At 31.9% G+C, this 21774-nt stretch overlaps 1 protein-coding gene across 2 annotated transcripts; it reads left to right on the plus strand.

Moving 5' to 3' along the window:
* The first annotated feature begins 1725 nt into the window (after positions 1–1725).
* LOC105763675 (pentatricopeptide repeat-containing protein At2g22070) lies at positions 1726–4659 on the plus strand. Of its 2 annotated transcripts, XM_012581975.2 has the most exons (2): positions 1726–2680; positions 2789–4659. In XM_012581975.2, exons 1-2 carry the CDS (start codon positions 1939–1941, stop codon positions 4285–4287), a joined length of 2241 nt encoding a protein of 746 aa, XP_012437429.1. In that variant the 5' UTR covers positions 1726–1938; the 3' UTR covers positions 4288–4659. The 2 variants fall into 2 exon arrangements, with proteins under 2 accessions (XP_012437429.1, XP_012437428.1); XM_012581974.2 differs by having other exon boundaries at positions 1726–4659.
* Positions 4660–21774: the final 17115 nt, after the last annotated feature.

Genomic DNA, 21774 nt, shown 5'->3' on the forward strand with positions numbered 1-21774 from the left:
GGCGTGTCCATAGCAACCACAATTAAAGCAAACCACATGTAGGTTTTTGTACTCGATCCTTTGAGGGTTACCATTGATGAAAATCTTAGAGTTTAATGGTCGCCCTAAATTGACATAAACTGCCATGCGAGCGTAACGACCTCGCGGTCTACTATTTGTGTTAAAGTCCAATTTTGTTAGTTTACCTATCATTCCCTCAATCTCCATAAGGATCTATTTTTTTTTGTATAAATGATTGGGAAGACCAGGAAAATGTATCCATGTGAGGACCATATTAGGGTAAGGTAAACTAGGATTGAAATCGATTGTCCAAGGTTGGATGGTTAGGTAATGACTGAAAATAACCCATGGACCCTAGGATAGAATCTTGTCATAGTCGCCAGTGCTCTGAAATTTTGCAGGAAAGTAACCATTCTCAATATCCATTAATTGAAAAGGCTTAAACGGTCTCCAAATCCCATATTATCTACTATGCAGAGTCATGATACCAAGGTTCCGTCCCAACATTTTGAGTACCACAGAGGTTGACATTTCCTTTTCCAAAAGCTGATATACTCTCTCCGAGAAATCAATGGAAGGAGCACCATCAACAAAAGATTTCTTGACATCCTGCTTTGTGAGGGAGAAATTATCAGCAAAAAATTGACCATCACTTGTATTATTTTGAACAATAGTTTCCTTCCCCACTAGCATTTCCTTCCATGACACAGAAGGCATTGGTTGTGGCTCCACAACCATCACATCTTCAAGAATCGCATCCGACTCCTTAAATCAAACCTTCTTTGTGTTAGAATCTTCAGGAAGAGAATCATCTTCTTCATTTCTCTCTGCAGTAGAAACCGAAGAAGACTAGAGCATTTTTTTGTTCTTTTCCCAAAATCTTTAAATGTGCATGATATGTATAAGTTAATGCTTTTGAATATTATAAATTACTAGTAATTATTAATTTATCTCTTAATCCAAGTTGCATAAAGAAATACTTAAATAATTGTCATTTTTGTTATATTATCGATCCATCTCATAGGAAAAACGACAAATTAATTATATATATTTATAATTATTTACTATTAATATTTCAATAATTAAATTATTATAAATGTAAATATTTCCTTTTATTTTCTTTCATTTACTTAGTCAATAATTTATAATTACTTTTGTTTAAATATGGATGTTTTATCTTAAATGGAGGAAACAACAACGTAATTTTTGCACGTTTCCATTTCTAATTGCAAAATTGTTATCATAAACATAACTTGTAGTTTTAATGAAAATTATGTGAGTTAATAATATTAAAACCGTTTAGATGTGGGATTTCAAAGAAAACCTTACTTTTGTATATATATGATTTCGAAAAGGGAATATTTTAACTTACAAATTTTGAGTAACATTCGTTAATATAAAATTTACAGTTTAATAATTTATAAATAAAAATTAATAAAAATCAATAATTTAATAATTTATATGCAACAAGTTAATAAAATTCAATATGCTTTAAATTTTGTGAAGCATATACTTGATACTAATATATACATATATATATATATTGCAAAACAAACACAAGTATTATATAAATTACTTTTAAAAGATCCGACTAACATGATTTCAAGCATTCCAGTAACGAAAGTTGCTGTTGAATGGCATTCTTTTGCTGTATGCGTGAAATATGCAGACACTATATTATTTTATATTTAAAATAATTAGCTTTTTCGTTACCACCCGAGGTCGTGGCGCAATGGTAGTCTTCAGTTCAAAAGGTTGCAGGTTCGATTCACGTCGACTTCATTATTCTCGGTCCCTTTTTTCGAATTCCTAACCGTTGAGAACCCTGAAAGTGGGCTCGGGTCGAAATGACACCATGTTACAAAGAAGAAGTTCCTTTTTTGTTTTTGTTTTTGTAATTATTCTTAATTGAATTTATTCTTCAAATACGATAACTAAATGAACATCCCAGACCCATTCTCTTTATCATATCACAACGCTCGTCTCCTCCAAGAAAGCCTCAAATCCAATGACCTCTTAGCCGGGAAATTGGTCCACGCCCGAATTATCAAATCTGGGCTTCACTTTAGTGTCATCTTACTCAACAATCTCATGAATTTTTACTCCAGAACTGGGTGCTTTTCCGATGCTCAGTTATTGTTCGACGAAATGCCTGTGAAAACTATTTTCACGTGGAATACCCTTTTATCAGCTTATTCCAGACAGGCTAAAATGTCTGAAGCTACTGAAATTTTTCGTAAGATACCGAATCGTGATTCTGTTTCCTGGAGCACGATTATTATGGGGTACAATCAGTTGGGTCGTTTTGAAAGTGCCTTAAAAGTGTTTGATAAAATGATTAAAGAACGAGTAATACCAACGCAATACACGATTACTAGTGTTCTTGCATCATGCGCTGCTATTAAAGCTTTAGATATTGGTCGAGAGGTACATTCTTTCGTCGTCAAGTTTGGGCTTAGTGGTTATGTTAGTGTAGTTAACTCTTTGTTAAATATGTATGCTAAGTCTGGTGATCCAATGATGACAAGAGTTATTTTTGATAGGATGGAATATAGGAACACATCGAGTTGGAATGTTATGATTTCGTTGCATATGCAGCATGGACGAGTTGATCTTGCACGTGGACAATTTGAAAGGATGTGTGAAAGAGATATAGTGACATGGAATTCGATGATTGCAGGTTACAATCAACATGGGCATGATTTTGATGCTTTATGTACATTTAGTAATATGCTGAGGGATTCTTTGTTGCTTCCTGATAAATTCACGTTTATTAATGCGTTATCAGCTTGTACCAACCTTGAGATGTTGAAACTTGGGAAACAAATCCATGCTCGTATTGCTAGCACCAACTTTGATACGTATGGGCCAGTAGGAAATGCCTTGATCTCAATGTATGCAAAGTCAGGTGGTGTTCAAATTGCTCAAAAGATTGTAGAGCAGAGTGGGATTTCACACCTTGATGTTATTGCATTTACATCTTTGCTGGATGGATATGTTAAGCTTGGAGATTTAAAACCAGCTAGGCAGATATTTGACTCACTGAAAGACCGTGATGTAGTTGCATGGACTGCCATGATTGTTGGATACTTGCAGAATGGCTTGAATACTGATGCAGTGGAGCTTTTTAGGTTAATGGTTAGAGATGGTCCTAAACCAAATAACTTCACTCTGGCAGCCATGTTGAGTGTCAGTTCAAGCTTGACTTCGTTGAATCATGGCAAAGAAATTCATGCAAGTGCAATAAGAACTGGTCAAGCATCCTTGGTTTCTGTGAACAATGCTCTAATTACGATGTATGCTAGAGTTGGAAGCATTAATTGTGCAAGGAAAGTATTCAATCAGATACATTGGTTCAGAGATGTTGTATCTTGGACATCTATGATAATGGCTCTTGCTCAACACGGTCTTGGAGAAGAAGCCCTTGAGCATTTTGAAAAGCTGGTGGCAGCAGGAATTAAGCCTGACCATATAACATATGTAGGTGTACTCTCTGCTTGTACACATGTGGGACTGGTTGAACAGGGTCGTAGGTATTATAATATGATGAAAGATTTTCACAAGATTGAACCTACTCTAAGCCATTATGCACTGATGGTTGACCTTCTTGGGCGAGCTGGATTGACACAAGAGGCATATGATTTTATTGAAAAAATGCCCATTGAACCAGATGCTGTAACTTGGGGTTCACTTTTATCTTCTTGTAAGGTTTATAAGAATGTAGAACTTGGAAAGGTTGCAGCTAAAAGATTGCTCCTTATTGACCCTGACAATAGTGGGGCCTACTCAGCCCTAGCTAATTTGTATTCAGTTTGTGGAAAGTGGGACGATGCTGCAAAAATTCGCAAGTTAATGAAGGATGGAGGGGTAAAGAAAGAACAGGGAATAAGTTGGGTTCAGATAAAGAACAAATTCCATGTCTTCGGAGCTGAGGATGGGCTTCACCCCCAGAAAGATGAAATCTACAAGATGATGGCAAAGATATGGGAAGATATAAAAAAGATAGGCTTTGTTCCAGACACTGAATCAGTGTTACATGACCTTGAGGAGGAAGTAAAGGAGCAGATGCTTAGACATCATAGTGAGAAATTGGCCATTGCTTTTGCACTAATAAGCACCCCAGAGAACACCACTTTGAGGATCATGAAAAACCTCAGAGTCTGTAATGATTGCCACTCTGCCATTAAATTTATATCCAAACTCTCTGGAAGAGAAATTATTGTAAGAGATGCTACCCGTTTTCACCATTTCAAGGATGGTTTCTGTTCTTGCCGTGACTATTGGTAGGTGACGGGTACAGCTGGAAACAACTGACTTATCACAAGGTACATTGTCAAAGAGATTGATCCTTGCATTAAAAATTAGCAACTCTCTCACTAGTGAGTTTCAACCTGATAGACTTGGCTCCAGAGTTGTGCTTTTTGGCATCAAGGCATGATTGCATAGTTGACTAGGTTGGATTCTTGAAGCCTCTAGCATGTAAAACGCTGGGTGGCACTTGCCTTCTCCATTTTAATGAAGGCTGAATAATCTATTCCTTTTGTATTATTTTGTGGTCTGGCACAGTCTGGATTTAGAAAGAAATTTCAAATTTGTATATTATTTAAAAACTAAAAGAAATAATCATCATCAATGATATGTAACAATAATTAAAATAAATTATTTAAAAACTAATTAAAATTAAAAATCAATTTACATGCAAGCATGTACCATTAGAAATTAGTTTATCTAAAAACACGAGTTTAATTTTTTTGAATTAACTAGAATACTCAAATAATAATTTATTAGTATTCTTATGTGATAATAATAAAAGTAATATTAATTAATATGATAGTATATTAATGTGAAATTAATTAATTTGGTCATATCTTTTAATAGTTTTACTTAAAAATAACATAATATATTATTAATTAATAAAATTATAAAACTATAAAATCATTAAATATAATTGGATAAATTAAAATAATAATAATCCAAGTTTTTTAATTAAATAAATATAATTATATATATGATTTTATTTTAAATATGAAAATAATTAATAATGTTAAAATTAATTTTTATAATTAATAAAATTAAATGTATGAAATTAACATTATAAATAAAAATAATATCAATATATTAATAATCTAATCTATAATGTATAAATTTATTTATTCTTAATTTATATTTCAAAACTCAAAAGAAAATAAATATATTTATAATTACATTAGATATTAAATTTTTATAAATAATAACTACATCTAATCAAATCGGTATGATTCAACACAAATTCCAACTCAACAAATAGTATGACTCATATCTATTTGAGAAATTAAGATAAAGAAAATCAATCAATTATAAATTAGGTATTATCTATGTTTCTCATATTTTTAAATCTATAGAATCAATAATATAATATAATAATATTTTATTAAATCTTAAATATAAAATTACATTGATAACAAATTATTCACATAAAATAATTATAATTATAATTAGACTTTGGGTTTATATTAAAGTACCCTTACTATTTTAGATCAATTAACACTTAATTAGTGTTACAATTATATACCAGTTAAAACTAATATTTAGCACTATAAAAATATGCATTAACAATGCATTTTCATTCATAATAACATCATATCCAAGCATAAACCAAAAGCATATTGCGTAGCATGATATTTCCTCATCCATAAGGATATTAGGCATATAACCCAAGTTGTAACAACGCGTTTTTAGTGGTGTTAAAAATTGTGGTTTCCGGACCACAATTATGACAAGTGAGTCAGTATTTTATTATTTATTTATTATTTATAGGGTTGTTACAAGATTGTATTAAAATTTGGTTAGAAAATTTTAACGTTAAGATAGTTAATTAAGTAAAAAGGACTAAATCGTAAAAGCTGCATAAGTTAATTGCTATTAGTTAAAGGTGTTAAATGGCTTTATAAATTTGACTTGATGGACTTAGTTGGTAATTAGACCATATTTGTATATAGTGGACGATTTTGACTTGTTTATTAAAGAAATTTTCATTAATTTTATAAGGGTAAAATGGTAAATAAGTAAATAATATGAAAAACAAATAAGAAGAACTATCATCTTCTTCAATTGTTTTTTTATTCAACTGAAACACTATAGGAAGAAATCTTGAAGGTTCGGTTCATGTTCGTCTTTGCATGTAAGTGATTCTAGCTTCTATTTTTAGTGGTTTTTATGTTTTTGAGATCGTTTTAGCTTAATTTAGCTAACTTGGGGGTTAATTCGTGAAACTGTTAAAAGTTTTAGATTATTCCACTGATGAGCATGAGGTGTTTTTGAAGTTTGATGATATATTATTAAGCTTGGTTGTTAAATAAGACTATTTTGTAAAGTAGTTTTTAGTAATTTTAATGTTAAAGGACTAAATTGTTTAAATGATAAAAATTCATGAAAATTTTGAGAAATCATGATAAATATGGGCTTTAGAGAGACCGTAGGAAATTCGGCTAGCATGATTTGTGGTTAAATGTGATTAATTTGTAAGTTTCAAGTTTTTGGACTAAATTGCATAAAGGGTAAAAGGTTAAGGTAATTTTGAAAATTGATAATAAAAGGGCTTATAATCATAAGTTTGATTATTTAAGCTGTTTGAATTGATTAATTGAATGAAAATTATTATTTAGATAAAAAAAATCAATCGGACTCAGACCGTAGAAAAGCTAAGTTAGTGGAGTAGTCGTCGACATCGTATTCGTAACCGTTTTTGTCTAGGTAAGTTCGTATATTGATTAAGCTTATCAATTGCTGTTTTGGGTAAAAAGCTAATTAAAATTTGTGTTATGTATAGATTAAAATGATTGTTATGTGATAATTAATGATTTGGATTAAATTATAATGTTAACTAAATTGAAGGTTATGATTGAAAATGGAAAATTACATGGATAAGTACTTGTGATGAAATAATGTGTAAAAAATTATATGTTTTGGATATGAAATGACCTGTTTGAACCTTGTGAGTGCTTAGGATACAAATGACATGTCATTAGGGTTATTATAGTTCCGTGTGCTGGTCTTGGATGTCCTACCGATGGCTGAGGTCCTTCATTTGTTATAGATTCTCCACAGGTCGTGTGAGCAACACATGTAGCTTAACATCCTGACCTATAGCTCATGTGACTAGGCCCATTTCACAGCTCGTGTGAGCATTTTCCCGTGTATCCAATGTTATTTCATTGTGGTTCATTGGGTATAAAAATGATATATGAAAGAGTTATACGAAATGGTTATATGGAAATAGATTTATGATATGGATTCTTGAAATGAAAATGTGTGATGTTGAAAGAAAATGATATGATTGAGTTATATATGCTATTTATGAATATGATATGGTATGATATGGTTATAATTTTCATATTTGTAAATCACTAACCTTGTGAGGTTGTGGTGTGCATAGGAGACAAATGAGCTTACAAGCCGTCTAATGAATTTTATGCATGAATTGTTTAGTTGAATTTTATTTGGTAAGTTTGATTTTACGTTATATATGAGCTTACTAAGCATTGATTTCTTACAACCATTGTATTTCATTCTCTGTAGGTCTATCGAAAGTCAAGGTCGGTTGGAAGTTAAAGTCGGAGTGCACACTATCCGTTCTTTGACTCAGTAGAAGTTTAATCATTTTGGTTTGGTTATAAATGACATGTACTAGGATTTTAAGGATCATATGTATATAACTATGTTGTTTGTTTTTTATTTTGCAAATATGGAAATTGGGCTACTTAATATGTACTTTTAATTTGGTATGCCCATATATATATAAGTGGTGTGATTCATTATCTTGAAAGTTTGGTTTTAGATGTGGTTTGATTTATGGTAAAATGGATGTGAATGAAATGGTAAATTGGTATATTTGACATGTTCATAAGGTAGAAACCTCTGATCATTAAATGTAAATCTAAATTGGTTTTCAATTTGTGGTGCCAATGAGGGCATATTGGTTAGGCACTTAGGTTGAATGTTTTGGTATGTTCTAAGCATGTTTCAACGTGTTTTGAATATGTGAAAATAGTTGGAAATGGTTTGGCTTGATACCAGAGACATGGTTGATGATTTGACTTGTTTTAGAAGTAATTTTAGGTGCACACGGCCTGGGACACGACTTGCCACACGACCGTGTACCACACACGGTCACTTTACACAACCATGTGGCCTATTTGATTTTTGGTGCAAGATTTCTCATACGACATTAGGTTGTTACACAGCCTGGTGACACGACTGTGTGACCTTGAGATGCACAGCATTAGGTTGTTACATGGTTTGGCCATACAACCAAGTCTTAGAGCCATACGGTTTGGGCTCTGTTACACGGTCTGGCCATATGACCGTGTGACCCCTGTTTTCAATTTTTCCACATTTTTCTATTTTTTTTCAAATTAGTCCCTATTTGTTTCCAAATTGATTTTAGGGCTATGTAAGCTCAATTTAAGGCCCGTATTTGTATATATGCTATGTATAGTAATTGGTTATGAATATTTGATATTTAAATTTATTTTTAATTTTTTTAGATTGTTATTGAATTTATTAACAATACTTTGTAACCCTAATCCAGCGATGAAGACGGGTTAGGGGTGTTACACAAGCAAACTAACAAGTCATTAAGAACTTGACTATTACCATCACATATATACATATATACATAGTCTCCAAATTGCCAAAAAAAATACAAATTGACCATCATATGTATAAAACATCCTAGGTACATGCCAAGACCAAAATGAACAATTCGCCAACATTTAAGTTCGGAGTTGCCACTGGATGCTGGATCGATGATCGGATCTTTAAGTACCTAACCCGCGGATGGAAAACAAAACCTTACATTTAGTATAACTCAGTGGTATTTCTATAAACCAAACATTTAAGCAATATAAATATCATTAAGAATCAAAATTTAAATCAAATAATGATATGCAATATAACTATTTAGTAATAGCAATTTACCCATTCCTTTGATCAAAATCAATTCATCAATCTAACATCATTGCATGACAATTATCTCTTATATTACATATGATGGCTCATTCATACATGAATATATTCCATCCAGCCTTTCAAATTCATATACATACATTGATCATCACCATTCTTTATTCACATTTCCATCCATCATTTTGGGTTCCATTTCACATTTCATTTCATTTCATATCATTTGCCATTTTACTGATATTATCTCGATTTTACCATTTATTTCCCTATTAAAATGACTCAGACTCTGACGGATACATGGATCCAACCAACACACCAATTTGGCACCCAGTGCCACGTCGAATAAATCCGAAGCAAATAACTGCGCCCAGTGCTATAAATAAGTTGACACCCAGTGTCTCATCGGTTAAACTGAAGCAAATTGGCACCCAATACCTCATCGACTTGTAGTCGAAGTAACCATGAACTTTTTTCTATCCTGTGGCATACCAACTATATCCGACTTTGCCCAAACAACTAATAGGATTTTCATTTTGTGCTTCATTATCAACAAATATCTCAATTCAAATTTATTTTTATAATAAAAATATTAGTTTTACATATGAAAGCAATAAATCATCACAATACATACTCAATTTCACATTTGAACAAATATATACACTTTTCATAAATATTCAATTTAGTCCTCAGATATATCAGTTAATTCAATTCAACCCAATTCAATTCATTTCATTACCACAAATGACTCATCTCATATCCTTACCATACACAAACAATTTAAAATGCAACAATTTACAAAAAGTTCGGATTATATAAACACAAACCGTAAACTCCGAGCTATTCGTCACTTTGTCTTTTCCTTTTATTTTTCAAGGATTCCGAGTTGATGTTAGCTACGAATTAAGAAAACATATAAAATTATCAATAAATAACTATTTTAACATTTAATTTCTAATTTAGGCAGTTTTTTCATTTTTAATCAATTTAGTCCCTAAAACTAGGACTAACATAACTGTCACATTTAGCCCTTTAATTTTATGCCAACTTCACTAGAGTCCCTATAGGACTTCCTTTTTTTGATTGTACCACAAATTTTAAAATTTTTTCATTTTAGTCCCTATTGCACAAAATCATTAATTGACTTTACAATTTAGTCTTTTTTTTCAATACTAAACTTAAAATCTAACAAAATAACACCTCAAGCCTCAATTGATCAACAATGGTAACATCCTAATTCTTGAACAATATTGAAAATTATGACATGGGTCAGCTAGCTTGAACTATTAGGATTCCTAATACATAAAAATTAAAAGAAAAGGACTAAACTGAACTAACCAAATTAAGCTTGAAATTTTGAAACCCTAAACTGTGCATTCTCCCCCTTTCTTTTCTCTACTTTGAAGCTTTGAGAAAATGAATAAGAAATGTGTTTGTTTTTGGTTTCCCACTACTTAAGTTTTATTTTATTATATTATATTTTTATAACATGTAAATTTATTAATTCTAATATTTATAACATATATATATAATAATTGCCTCATGACAATCCACTATACATACTGAAATGGTAAAATTTCTGTTTCAATCCTAAATCTTTGCCTTTACTTATAAATCCTTTGATTATTGAACTTTTGACACGTTAACCATTTAGTCTCAGTACCGTAATTAAGCATTAATTCGATAAGATTACCCGTCCAAAATTTAATTCACTTTTAATATAACTCCTTAAATATTTAATAATAATATTTACGAGCATGGTTTACGGAAACAGGGTTTTAAAATCATACTTTTTGACACCACTAACTTTCAGGTCGTTACACTACTACTGGATGAGGAGAAAATTAACTGCAGGGATAGTTTTTGTCCAGCACCAACCCTAATCATAATTTAGCGTTTTGGGGCATTCTTTTCCAAAAATTTTGGGTTGTATTAAGTTGTTGGCTGATAAATTTAAATGAGTTACCTTTAACATTATTCCACACACTTTTTATCATCTTTTTAGGGTTTTAGTTTATCAGGTTTTTGGTTTTTACCTGTTAGTTGATTAATTGTTACTGTAGCTAGGTGTTATTTACATTTTAATACTCAAAATTTAGCTTGTGTTTTCAATTTCATTCAAAGGTTTTAATATAGGACAACTTTATTTTCATTTTAAAAGATTAGAGATTTGATCATTGCTAATTTTTTTTCACCTCCATTGTTGCCTACATCTTCTCCTTCAAGCATCCATAAAGAAACTACTAAACTTTCTTATCCCTACTTTTTGTGCTCAATCTAATGTATGCTTTGAATGTTTATTGGGTTGTTGTTTGTATGCAAATGATGTTAGGTAACTAAAAATATGGTGGTTTGTTGATTGAAATGTTACTTGGTTAGTTTTTGGTACAAGGACTAAATTGTAAAAACTAGACTAAATTGAATAAAATTTAAAACTTAAAATTGACACATTTAAGGGAACATCTAGCTAAGTGAGACTGAGAGGAGTCCTTTTGAGCATCAATTCATTTATCCCGAGTTAATTTGGTGCGGTCGAGAGATAAATTGGACTAAATCATCTAATTTGGTAAAATGGTGACCGAAAGGTAAAATTGAGCCAATTAGAAGTTTAGGCTTTTTAGATACCTAATCCAAAGACTAATCGGCAACATAGAAGTCAACCAACCACTATTGTTTATTAGATTGTTAATTTTGTAGTTTTATAGTTTTACAATTTAGTCCTGATTAATGTTAGGTAGTTACTTAGCTTAATTATCCCTAATCATGAATTATCATAATACAGAACTTAATAAGTAGTTAAGTAGACTTATATGTTGCATGCTTTTCAATTAGGAATCACTTAGTCCATGAATTCTCTTGGGTTCGATCCTTGGAATACTTGAGTGATCCATTGTAACGCTAAAAATATTACAACTCGACCTATCACACTTGTAGTACACTGCTAGATTATTGATTGTTTTTGTGTTGATTCTTAGCCCCAATGCACATATGCTGGGGCACGATCAAGTTGTTGGCATCGTTGACCTGCCGTAAAATATAGTAGTTAATTCGGGTTAATTTCACACTTAAAGAGCTTGTTTTCTAAGCAATTTAGGATTTTAATTTACATTTTCAATATTTAGGACTTAGGATTAAAAGTTAATAAAAATAAGTGTTTTTAACACATTTTATAGGTTTTGTGACCCAATAGGCTGACATAGGCCTTTGGTTGTGCTAATTGGTTTAATTGAGTGTGTAGGATGAAGATATAAAGGCCCAATTGAAGTGAAAACAAGGGTCGAGTGATGCACAAGCTTCTCGAGATGCCAAAGCACCAAATGAACAACACAAGGCAGCTTTTTGGTGTTATGTTTCACCATGAAAGGGGTGTGGCGCAACACACATCAACGTGCTGCCCATGTAACACCCCTAACTTGTATCCGTCGCCAAAACAGAGTTACGGAGTATTACCAAAATTTACAGATCACGTAAACAGATATTTCACATCATATAGTATTCATATCAGAAGTCAATCATAAAGTCCCTTATATGAGCCCTCGAGGCACAAAATACATGTTAGAAATAAGTTGGGACTAAACCGGGTACTCAGAAAATTTTTCAAAAAACATTACAATTTTTCAAAAGTGCCGAGGACACACGCCTGTGTGGCCAGGCCGTGTGTCTCACACGGTCAAGAGACATGCCCGTGTCTCAGGCTGTGTGGGCATTCGAATTAGGGACACACATCTGTGTCCCAGCCCTTGTCTAAACTTGGGAGCTCTCTGGCTTGGGTTACACGGCCAAGAAACATGCCCGTGTGCTAGGCCGTGTGATCATATTGACTTGCATTAATAAGGTGTAGGGGTCACATGGCCAAGCCACACGCCAGTGTGCCAGGCCGTGTGAATAATTTGAGCATTCTATTTTGCAATTTATAAGATGTAGGGGACACACGGCCAAACCACACACCCGTGTGCTAGGTTGTGTGAACAAATTTTAAGTATACTGACTTGTACAAAATTTAAGATACAGGGGACACACGATCGTGCTACCTACGGCTGAGACACACGCCCATGTCTCTGCCCGTGTGGACAAAATAGGCCATTTTTCTAGCCACTTTTCTCACCCAACTTTTCTTCCACCTACATTAACACTTTAACACATCAACAAACCACAACAAAGCATTCAAATCAAGCCAAACCAAGTCTTATGCATGACATATCATCATACATGACCAAGTATCCATGCTTATCAAATTGATCAATTACATATATAAACATATTTGTACCAAATATACCAAATCAAACCATGCCTCAATATGCCTATTAGTTAACCATCATTCAATCATACCAAAACACACATCAACCAAGATAACGCCATATACTTATATATCAAAATGTATCAAACATAAGCCATTCAAATGGCTAATCACAACAAAACATTTACATGCCATCAATGGCGAAATTAACCTATACATGCCATTATAACCAAAGTTGATTTACTAATTATACCGAAAAGGCCGATGGATAGTGTGATGTAGCTCCGACTAGCTTCCAACCTTAACGAGCTTCTGAGTTACTATAAGACAGGAAAAATAAAACAGAGTAAGCATTTAATGCTTAGTAAGTTCGTATAACATGAAATTTAACTTACCATTATTTCACATATAAGGTAAGCATACAAAACATATTCCAGACAACTTGGACAAAAGCCTAAACACATATCCCCAACATGTTTGCCAAGTAATATCATATAATAACCCTTAATCATGGATGATTAAAGTCACAAAAAAAGTTTCATGCCTGTATCACCCATCTCATATTTACATATATCATGTACTATCATTTCCATGTGATTTCATATATATACAGATAACAATTTGTATCAGATTCACATTTTCTTATAAAAAAAATTTCCTGTTAAACCATTTAAAATATTGTTGGATACACGGGTAGTACACACGATATGTACAAATCTGTAATCCATCAATTCATATACAGATATGCCCATACGAGCAAGTAATTGAGAACCTCTTTCGAGCCATATAACGGGAAGCTCATGTGAGCCATGCAACGAGAAGTTCTTGCGAGCCAAATATCAGGAAGCTAGTGAGAGCCATATAACAGGATGCTCATAAAAGCTGTGGTGTGTCCGCTACACATGCAAGACCACAACCAATCGGGAACCCTTAATGATAATGTCATTTGTATCCATCGAATTTCTTAGGTTCAAACGGGACTTGGTACTTGTCAAATATATTCGAATATGTGATCAATACTTATACATGGAAATTATAAATTTCACATACATATCATTCAATTTAAACATATAAATATACAATTTGGTTACACGAACTTACCTCGATAAGTGTTCGTAGGTTTGTAATCTACTAATCTGATACTTTTTCTTTTCCTCGATCTAACTCCGTATTGTGTCTATCCAGATCTATACAAATGAATTTAGCACAATTTAATACAATTCACATTCAATTCAGTCCAATACACATCTTTGGAAAAATTACTATTTTGCCCTTATACTTTTAGTTAATTACGATTTTGTCTCTAGGCTCGGAAAATGAAATTCATACAATTTAATCCTTATTCCAAGCCTAGCCAATTTTCAAGTATCACAACAGCAACCCATGTATTTCATAAAATTTAAAATTTTTCCATGAATTTTCCATCTTTACAATTTAGTCCCTAAATCATAATTTCATCAAAATTCTCTTTACAAAAGTTGTTTATGTATCAACAACCTTTCATTTTCTACCATAAAACTTCATAATTCAACTATATTCATCCATGGAAATGCCTTAATACTTTGATAGTTTTACAAATTAATCTCCAAGATAGCTAGATTAAGCTATTACGATATTTAAAACATAAAATAATTAAAAACGAGACAAGATTACTCATCTAATTAAGCAAAATAAGCTTGTCTATCTTCAAGCTTCATAACTAGGGTTTCCATGTATTCGATTTAGGAAAGATGATGAAAAATGACTTAATTTAATTAATTATTTCTTTTATCATCATTATTTAACCATATTTCCAAATTAACCCTTTACTTTTTTTTAAATTTCCAATGATGAATAATCATCCTTATCTAATAACTCCTCTAAATGGTATATTTGTCATGTAAGGACCTCTAATTTTGAATCCCATAGCTATTTGATCCCTTTAGCTACTAGAATTCAACTTTTGCAATTTGTGCAATTTGGTCATTTTAATCAAATTAAATATGTAATCGGTAAAATTTCTTAACGAAATTTTTATACGATATTTGTGGTCCTAAAACTACTATTTTGATTTTACTGAAGACGGGCTATTGTAGCTCAAGTTCACCGGGATTATTTTCGTCCATGCAATCAAACTTATACGAAGACCTAGGTCGTGCTGAAGACCTAATTTGGGCTGCCAACACCTCTATAAATAAAACATTAGGGTTTGAATGTAATCAATTCATCCTACACACTTTCAAAAACCCTCATAGTATAGAATTAGTTCTAGTTTACTTTCGTAGTATAGAATTAGTTTTAGTTTACTTTCTTTTTGGCTTTCAAATACTTTCTTGTTTTTCTTCTTGAATCAGTTTTTATTTGAGGACTTGTTTATTTAGTTAAAGTATTCAATTTATATTTTACTTTGCATTTGTTTTATTTCATTATTCCAATCAAGAGATTTGCTACTCTATTCTCTATTCGATACTTAATTCACAATTATTCACATCTCTTTTCTTCTCTGAATCGGTTATGTTTCTCACATGGTTTATTCAATCGAAGTTGAGATTATGAATAACATGAATGGCTAAATCTCTTAGGGGAGATTAACGAGTGGATGGGGATGTGACTAACAGAGGATTTGGGATTTCTTGAGATGGATTAGTTGGTATAAATTATGAGCTCTTAGTCTGTTAGGCTTCACAATCATAATAAGTTGTCATAGGGTAGACGAGATTGAAAGGTGAGATGAACCTAGTAAATCGTAATTTATCCTGGTTGAGAAAGTGATGTCGGGAGATAAATGAGTATCAACCAATCAGTTAAGTTAATTAGAGTCAGGAGGTAATGATTGTGGCACCCCAACCCGTCTGGGATAGTCCGACCTGAATTTCGAATGTCACATTAGCCACTAAAGTGACTCTTTGTTTAAACTTGCACAAAACAAACCAAACGACCAAACACACCACATTATTAAACATGGAATATTTAAAATCCTAATATCATGCTTCCACTACGCTACTCTGATCAACAAATCAACAATAAGACTAATTCATAATTTAATTTTTAACAAACAATTACTCCAAAACTTCAGTTAATTAGGCATGCATGCAACAAGGTGTTTTTAAAGGCTATGTTCGAAAAGGGTTCTGGAAATAATTTTATTTAATGACATATGACTAGATTTAAAATTTAGTATAGTTAAATGTTGGAAAAAATCTACTTCACCAGGTTTGAAAATAGTATTAAAGGAGTATATCCACAAGTCTTGTTTTGGAAAGCTCTATTAAAACATCATGCACAATTTCATTAGTTATCATTTAATTAGTTCACAGATAATTAACAATTACGTAATTTGACTAATTATACATCTCATGCATACTAAACATACAATTGTTTTCCAAAACACACGTATAACATCTAAGTCTTACCTCAATGCTTAGTGGCTCTTCCACCTAGACTTACAAGTTAGTCGAACAATTAATCAACCCATTTATCGAGCAGTCATAATCCACCATTAAACTGTCTAACTAAAACAATAATAAGAGTTTCAAACCAACCAATTAAAGAGTCCATAATGTCCAATTACAATCCAATAATTATAATAAAGTCTAATTCTAAATCCCGTAATTTGGTCCCACATTCCCTTTCATATTTGGTTTAGGGAACACATCAACATACCCAAATATAGGCTTGTTTTTGGATCTCTTGGATAGCTCACTTCCTTGCCTCTTCACAAGCTAAATCACTGCAATGTTTTAAAATAGAGTGAGCTTATTGAAGCTAAGTGAATGCTCAAACATACTACAAATAAACACATCTGTTAGGTTAAAGTAGGCGTACAATAACAGTTCACATATTATTACAGTTTGCACATAATAGTAGCTCACACGACACAACAGGTCTCATAAAATAAACAGTGCACATATAATACGCAATTCGCATAAAATGGGCGGATTACATAATTTATCAATTTGCATTGAACATCTATTCATATGAAATAAATGTTCATACCAAATTACAACTCATGCTAAATAAGAGTTCATATCGCATCATAACTCATATAATTCAAACCATGATAAATTGGCATTTTGTGATTATGAAACATATAGGGGACTCTATCACCACCTATAAGTGGACCCTATCACCATACATAGAATCTTATCTAAACTCTTGTTCCGTATAACTCAAGCATGAAAACATCATTCAATATACATTTCTATCTTATTTCTAAGCTTATATTTTGACTTCATACATCCTAAATATAATCTAATTATAGATCTAAACCATCAATTCCATCCAATTAAATTGATCTATTTTTTCGAAAAATCAAGCTTATGTGATAATTTTAAATGGGAAAATGTTTGATTTGTTGAAATTACTTATAGATTTGTTAAATCAATATAAAAAATTTTAATTAGATAAAATGAGTGAGGAATCACTTTAAAGTAGAAGTTTAGCTAAGAAATACGAGATCTACCATTTTTAAACCAAAATAAACTTAAAATCAAGTGATCTATTGAAATCTTGATTAAACTAATTAAATCTCAAATTAAAATAACAAATGATTTAGTTTAATCATAAAAAGTTAGAATCTTACCTCAATTTTGTAAAATCGATGAGCTATGGAGCTAATTCGAGCTAAAATGTGTAAAGATCTTTCAAGGATGAAAACGTGATTAATCCTCAAAATGGAAAAGAGATTTTTGTTTGGAGAGCTTAGAAATAAAAAATGTTGAGCTAATTTTGGGACAAAATCATTAATTTGGTGTTTGGAAAATTTTTGAATGAGATAAGAAAATGAGAGGGAAGGGACGGTGGGGATTGTTAAATAGGCAACAAATTTTTAAAAATTGGGCCATTGCCCATTTACCACCTCTAGTTTCCTCCATTTTTCAAATGAGTCATTGCTTTACAATTAAAACCAATTTCAAAATTATTTTCAAATAAAACCTCATTTTTAAAAATCGTTTTAACCAAATTAATTCTTGAACACCTAATTTTGATTTCTTAACCTGAACTTTTTAATTCTAATTATTTTAATATTTTATTTAATTAATTCCTAATTATTTAATTACTTAACCTAATTACGATTTTCGGTTCACTAACCTTCGATCCTACTTACCCAATTCTAGTAACCTGATTTTTAGGGTGTAACAATAATTGCTTAATCGATGACTAATCTACTTTAGAACCTCAATCTTAGTTTATTTTCAAACTCTAAAGCGAGTTAATCTTCTTGATTGGTTTATTGGTATAATGCATTCGTTAATCTTCTTTCTTTCTTTATTTTTGTTAGTTATTTATTTTTAGTCCTCTTAATATATTTTATGATCCAGCGTAATACAAGAATTAATTATTACTAGTTAGACTTAGTATTGTAAAAAGTATTTTCATTATTTGTCCCGCTCTCCCTTGGGTACAATCCTCAGAATACTTTCGGTATTTCATTGTACAACTATATTACAATTTGACCCGTGCACTTGCGGACATCGCTGTTCTTAATTATGATATTTTTGGTGTTATATTTATTAACTCGTTTATAGGCGATCAACCGTTTTCTAGGAGTTTGTGTGTTATTGAGTGATTTGCTTGATTAATGCATGTTTAATAGGGAGATAATTAGCAAAAGTTAAGTCTATAGATACAACACTTGTCTTTCTTGCATTTGCTCGTTTAATTTCTTTGTTAAGTGTTCTTATATTGGTTGGCTTTTTTTATTGAAGTGTTAGTGTATGACTCGCAGTGACAATGAGTTAGTCCTATTTGACCCTCAGTCGAAAAGGTTGATAACAATTGCTCGGAGGGGTCAACTTCCAAGAGGAGCCCAACCACCACCTATAGAACCATTAATTGTCAATCCTCGATAATCCAAGTGTCGAGAAACTTGCCTTTGGTCTTCGTAATGTCGAGGAGAGTGTACGTTCCATTCGCCCACGAAAAATGAAGCAACGAACATTGCAAGATTATGCCGTGCCGAATTTGGACACAGTGTGAGGGAGCATCAACCATCCCGCTATCAATGCGAACAACTATGAGATTAAGCTGGTGATGATTTAAATGATCCAAAATAAAATTCAATTTAGAGGTACTATGAATGTGGGCCCTAAGCAACACTTAAAACGCTTCCTTACACTTTGTGATACATTTAAAGATAATGGTGTATCCAATGATGTTATTCATCTTCGGTTATTTCCTTTTATTTGTGTGGTAATGCTTTTATGTGGTTGGATTCAAAGCTGATGGACTCAATCAACATGTAGGACGAGTTTGCCAATTGATTTCTTGCCACGTACTGTAACACCCCTAATCCGTATCCATCGTCGGATTAGGGTTCTAAGGCATTACCGAAAAAAACCTAGTTTATCACGATCAATTATTAAAATTCATGCACAAATTATACTGACCTCTTTACAATAGTTATCAAATTCAGATAGCAACCATTCACACATTCATATAAGTCAATTTCATACATTTATATATAAAGCATATAACCAATTAACTCAACGAGCATTATTAATCATATTACAAACACGAACCATGCATCAAAGTCATACAACACGTGCTATATAAATCTAACAGCCAAATCATGTGATCAACTATCAAGACATTCGAATTATCAAATTAAAAATAGGCTTATTACATTGCGTTTTATATACCAAGTATAAATATATATATCGCAATGCTTAATCTAAGTCAAGCTGTCCCAAACGACTTAAAAGGCATACATATATTAAACATTTTAAATGGCATTTTCGAATAGTAACATTTTCATTCAATTAACTTATTAATGCAGCACATATTAAATTTCCAATTACCTTCTTACTAAATTGTCAATCAATCAAATTCAAGTGCATCATTTATACAATATCCAATTTTACGAAATTCAATACTCAAGTCAATGCCGAATACCTATTCAAAACTTATATCATCAAGCATCTATTCACAAGCACATGACTTCTCTAATTACCAACTTCAATCACACCATATAGATCATTTACCAAACTCAAAATATAACCATTTGAACAACTATAATACCTTAGCCACATTTATACCAAAACATACCAAAATAAGCCATCATTCATGGCTATATCTATACTAAGCAAACATATCCATTTACAAGCCAATTCTCATGACTATACACACAACCAAAGTACTACAACTAGTCTATACATGCCATATACCATATATACATAATTCAAAAGTACCAACTTAGATGTCCGATAGCGTGATGATATTCCCGACGACTACTGGATTCGAGCTAACCTTAATTCTCTATAAAACATAAGAAAATAACACGAAGTAAGCTTCATAGCTTAGTAAGCTCGTAAGTGAATAATTCAATACATCACATAAATAAAATTCAACTAATTATACATAACATCACCATATATACAATTACAACAAACCTTTCTCGTGTCTTAAAACATGATCAAATACCATTTCATCATCTTTCTTTATTAAATACTCGAATAGGTTTTGTTCATACCTATATCGTCTCACACTAACCTCTTTCTAAATCATCTTATTCATTTACCCGTTGAACCATTCGAAATAGAATTCAGATATTCGAAGATCTCAATCGATAAGTACCTATACCATGGCCCGTAGCCAAATCAAGGTAACTTATCCTGGAGTACCTATACCACGGCCCGTAGCCAAATTAAGGTATTACTCGCACCCGTAGTGCTGATATCATGGCCCGAAGCCAACACATAGCTTAATGACGTGTCACTATTATCCTAAACTATTCCTAAGGTTCAACCGGGAAGTTACACTTGTCGATTTCATCGTCGAACACATTTATATAGTCGTATTCACAATTCAAACAATATCCATTATCTCTTAATCACTGTTTATGCAATATCAAAGCATTTAACATGCATTTATAATGAAATTACCACATACGAACTTACCTCGAGCCGCTCGGATAGAAATTATCGCCTGTTCGTCGACTTTACGTTTTCCTCGATCCAATTTCGATATTTTCTTATCTTGATCTATATAATATCAATTTAACACATTCAATCTTCTATTCAATTTAATTAAACTCAATTTCATAATTTTGGCAAATTACATTTTGCCGCTATACTTTTGACTACTTTGCAATTTAGTCCTTATAAATAAAATGGCAAATTTATGCAATTAGACCTTAACTCATGCCTAGCCGAATTTATAACACACTACTAGCAGCCCATAATTTCTCTTTATTCACACTTTTAACCACAACATTTCATAATTTCTCAATTTAATCCCTAACTGACATTTTTGTCAAAAATCACTTAACAAAACTATATATCTAACATTAAACCTTCATAATCTATCATTAAAAACTAAAAAAACCAAGCATTCAATAATGGCATCATTTGAAATCTATAACAATTTCAAAAATGAAGGTACGAGCTAGCTAGATTAAGTTATAACGAGCTCAAAAACGTAGAAATCATTAAAAACTGAGTCAAAACCATACCTAATTAAGCTTAAGAAGCTTGGCCGAATATCAAGCCCTAAAAATGACTTCTTCTTCTTCTTGTTAGAATCGGCCAGGAAGATGAATGAATTAATGAATTTTGTTTGTTTTATTTATTATTAATATTAATAACCAAATGACTAAATTAACCTTTAAAAATATTTAA

Source organism: Gossypium raimondii, chromosome 12 (genome assembly GCF_025698545.1).
Source record: "Gossypium raimondii isolate GPD5lz chromosome 12, ASM2569854v1, whole genome shotgun sequence".
Lineage (NCBI taxonomy): Eukaryota > Viridiplantae > Streptophyta > Magnoliopsida > Malvales > Malvaceae > Gossypium > Gossypium raimondii.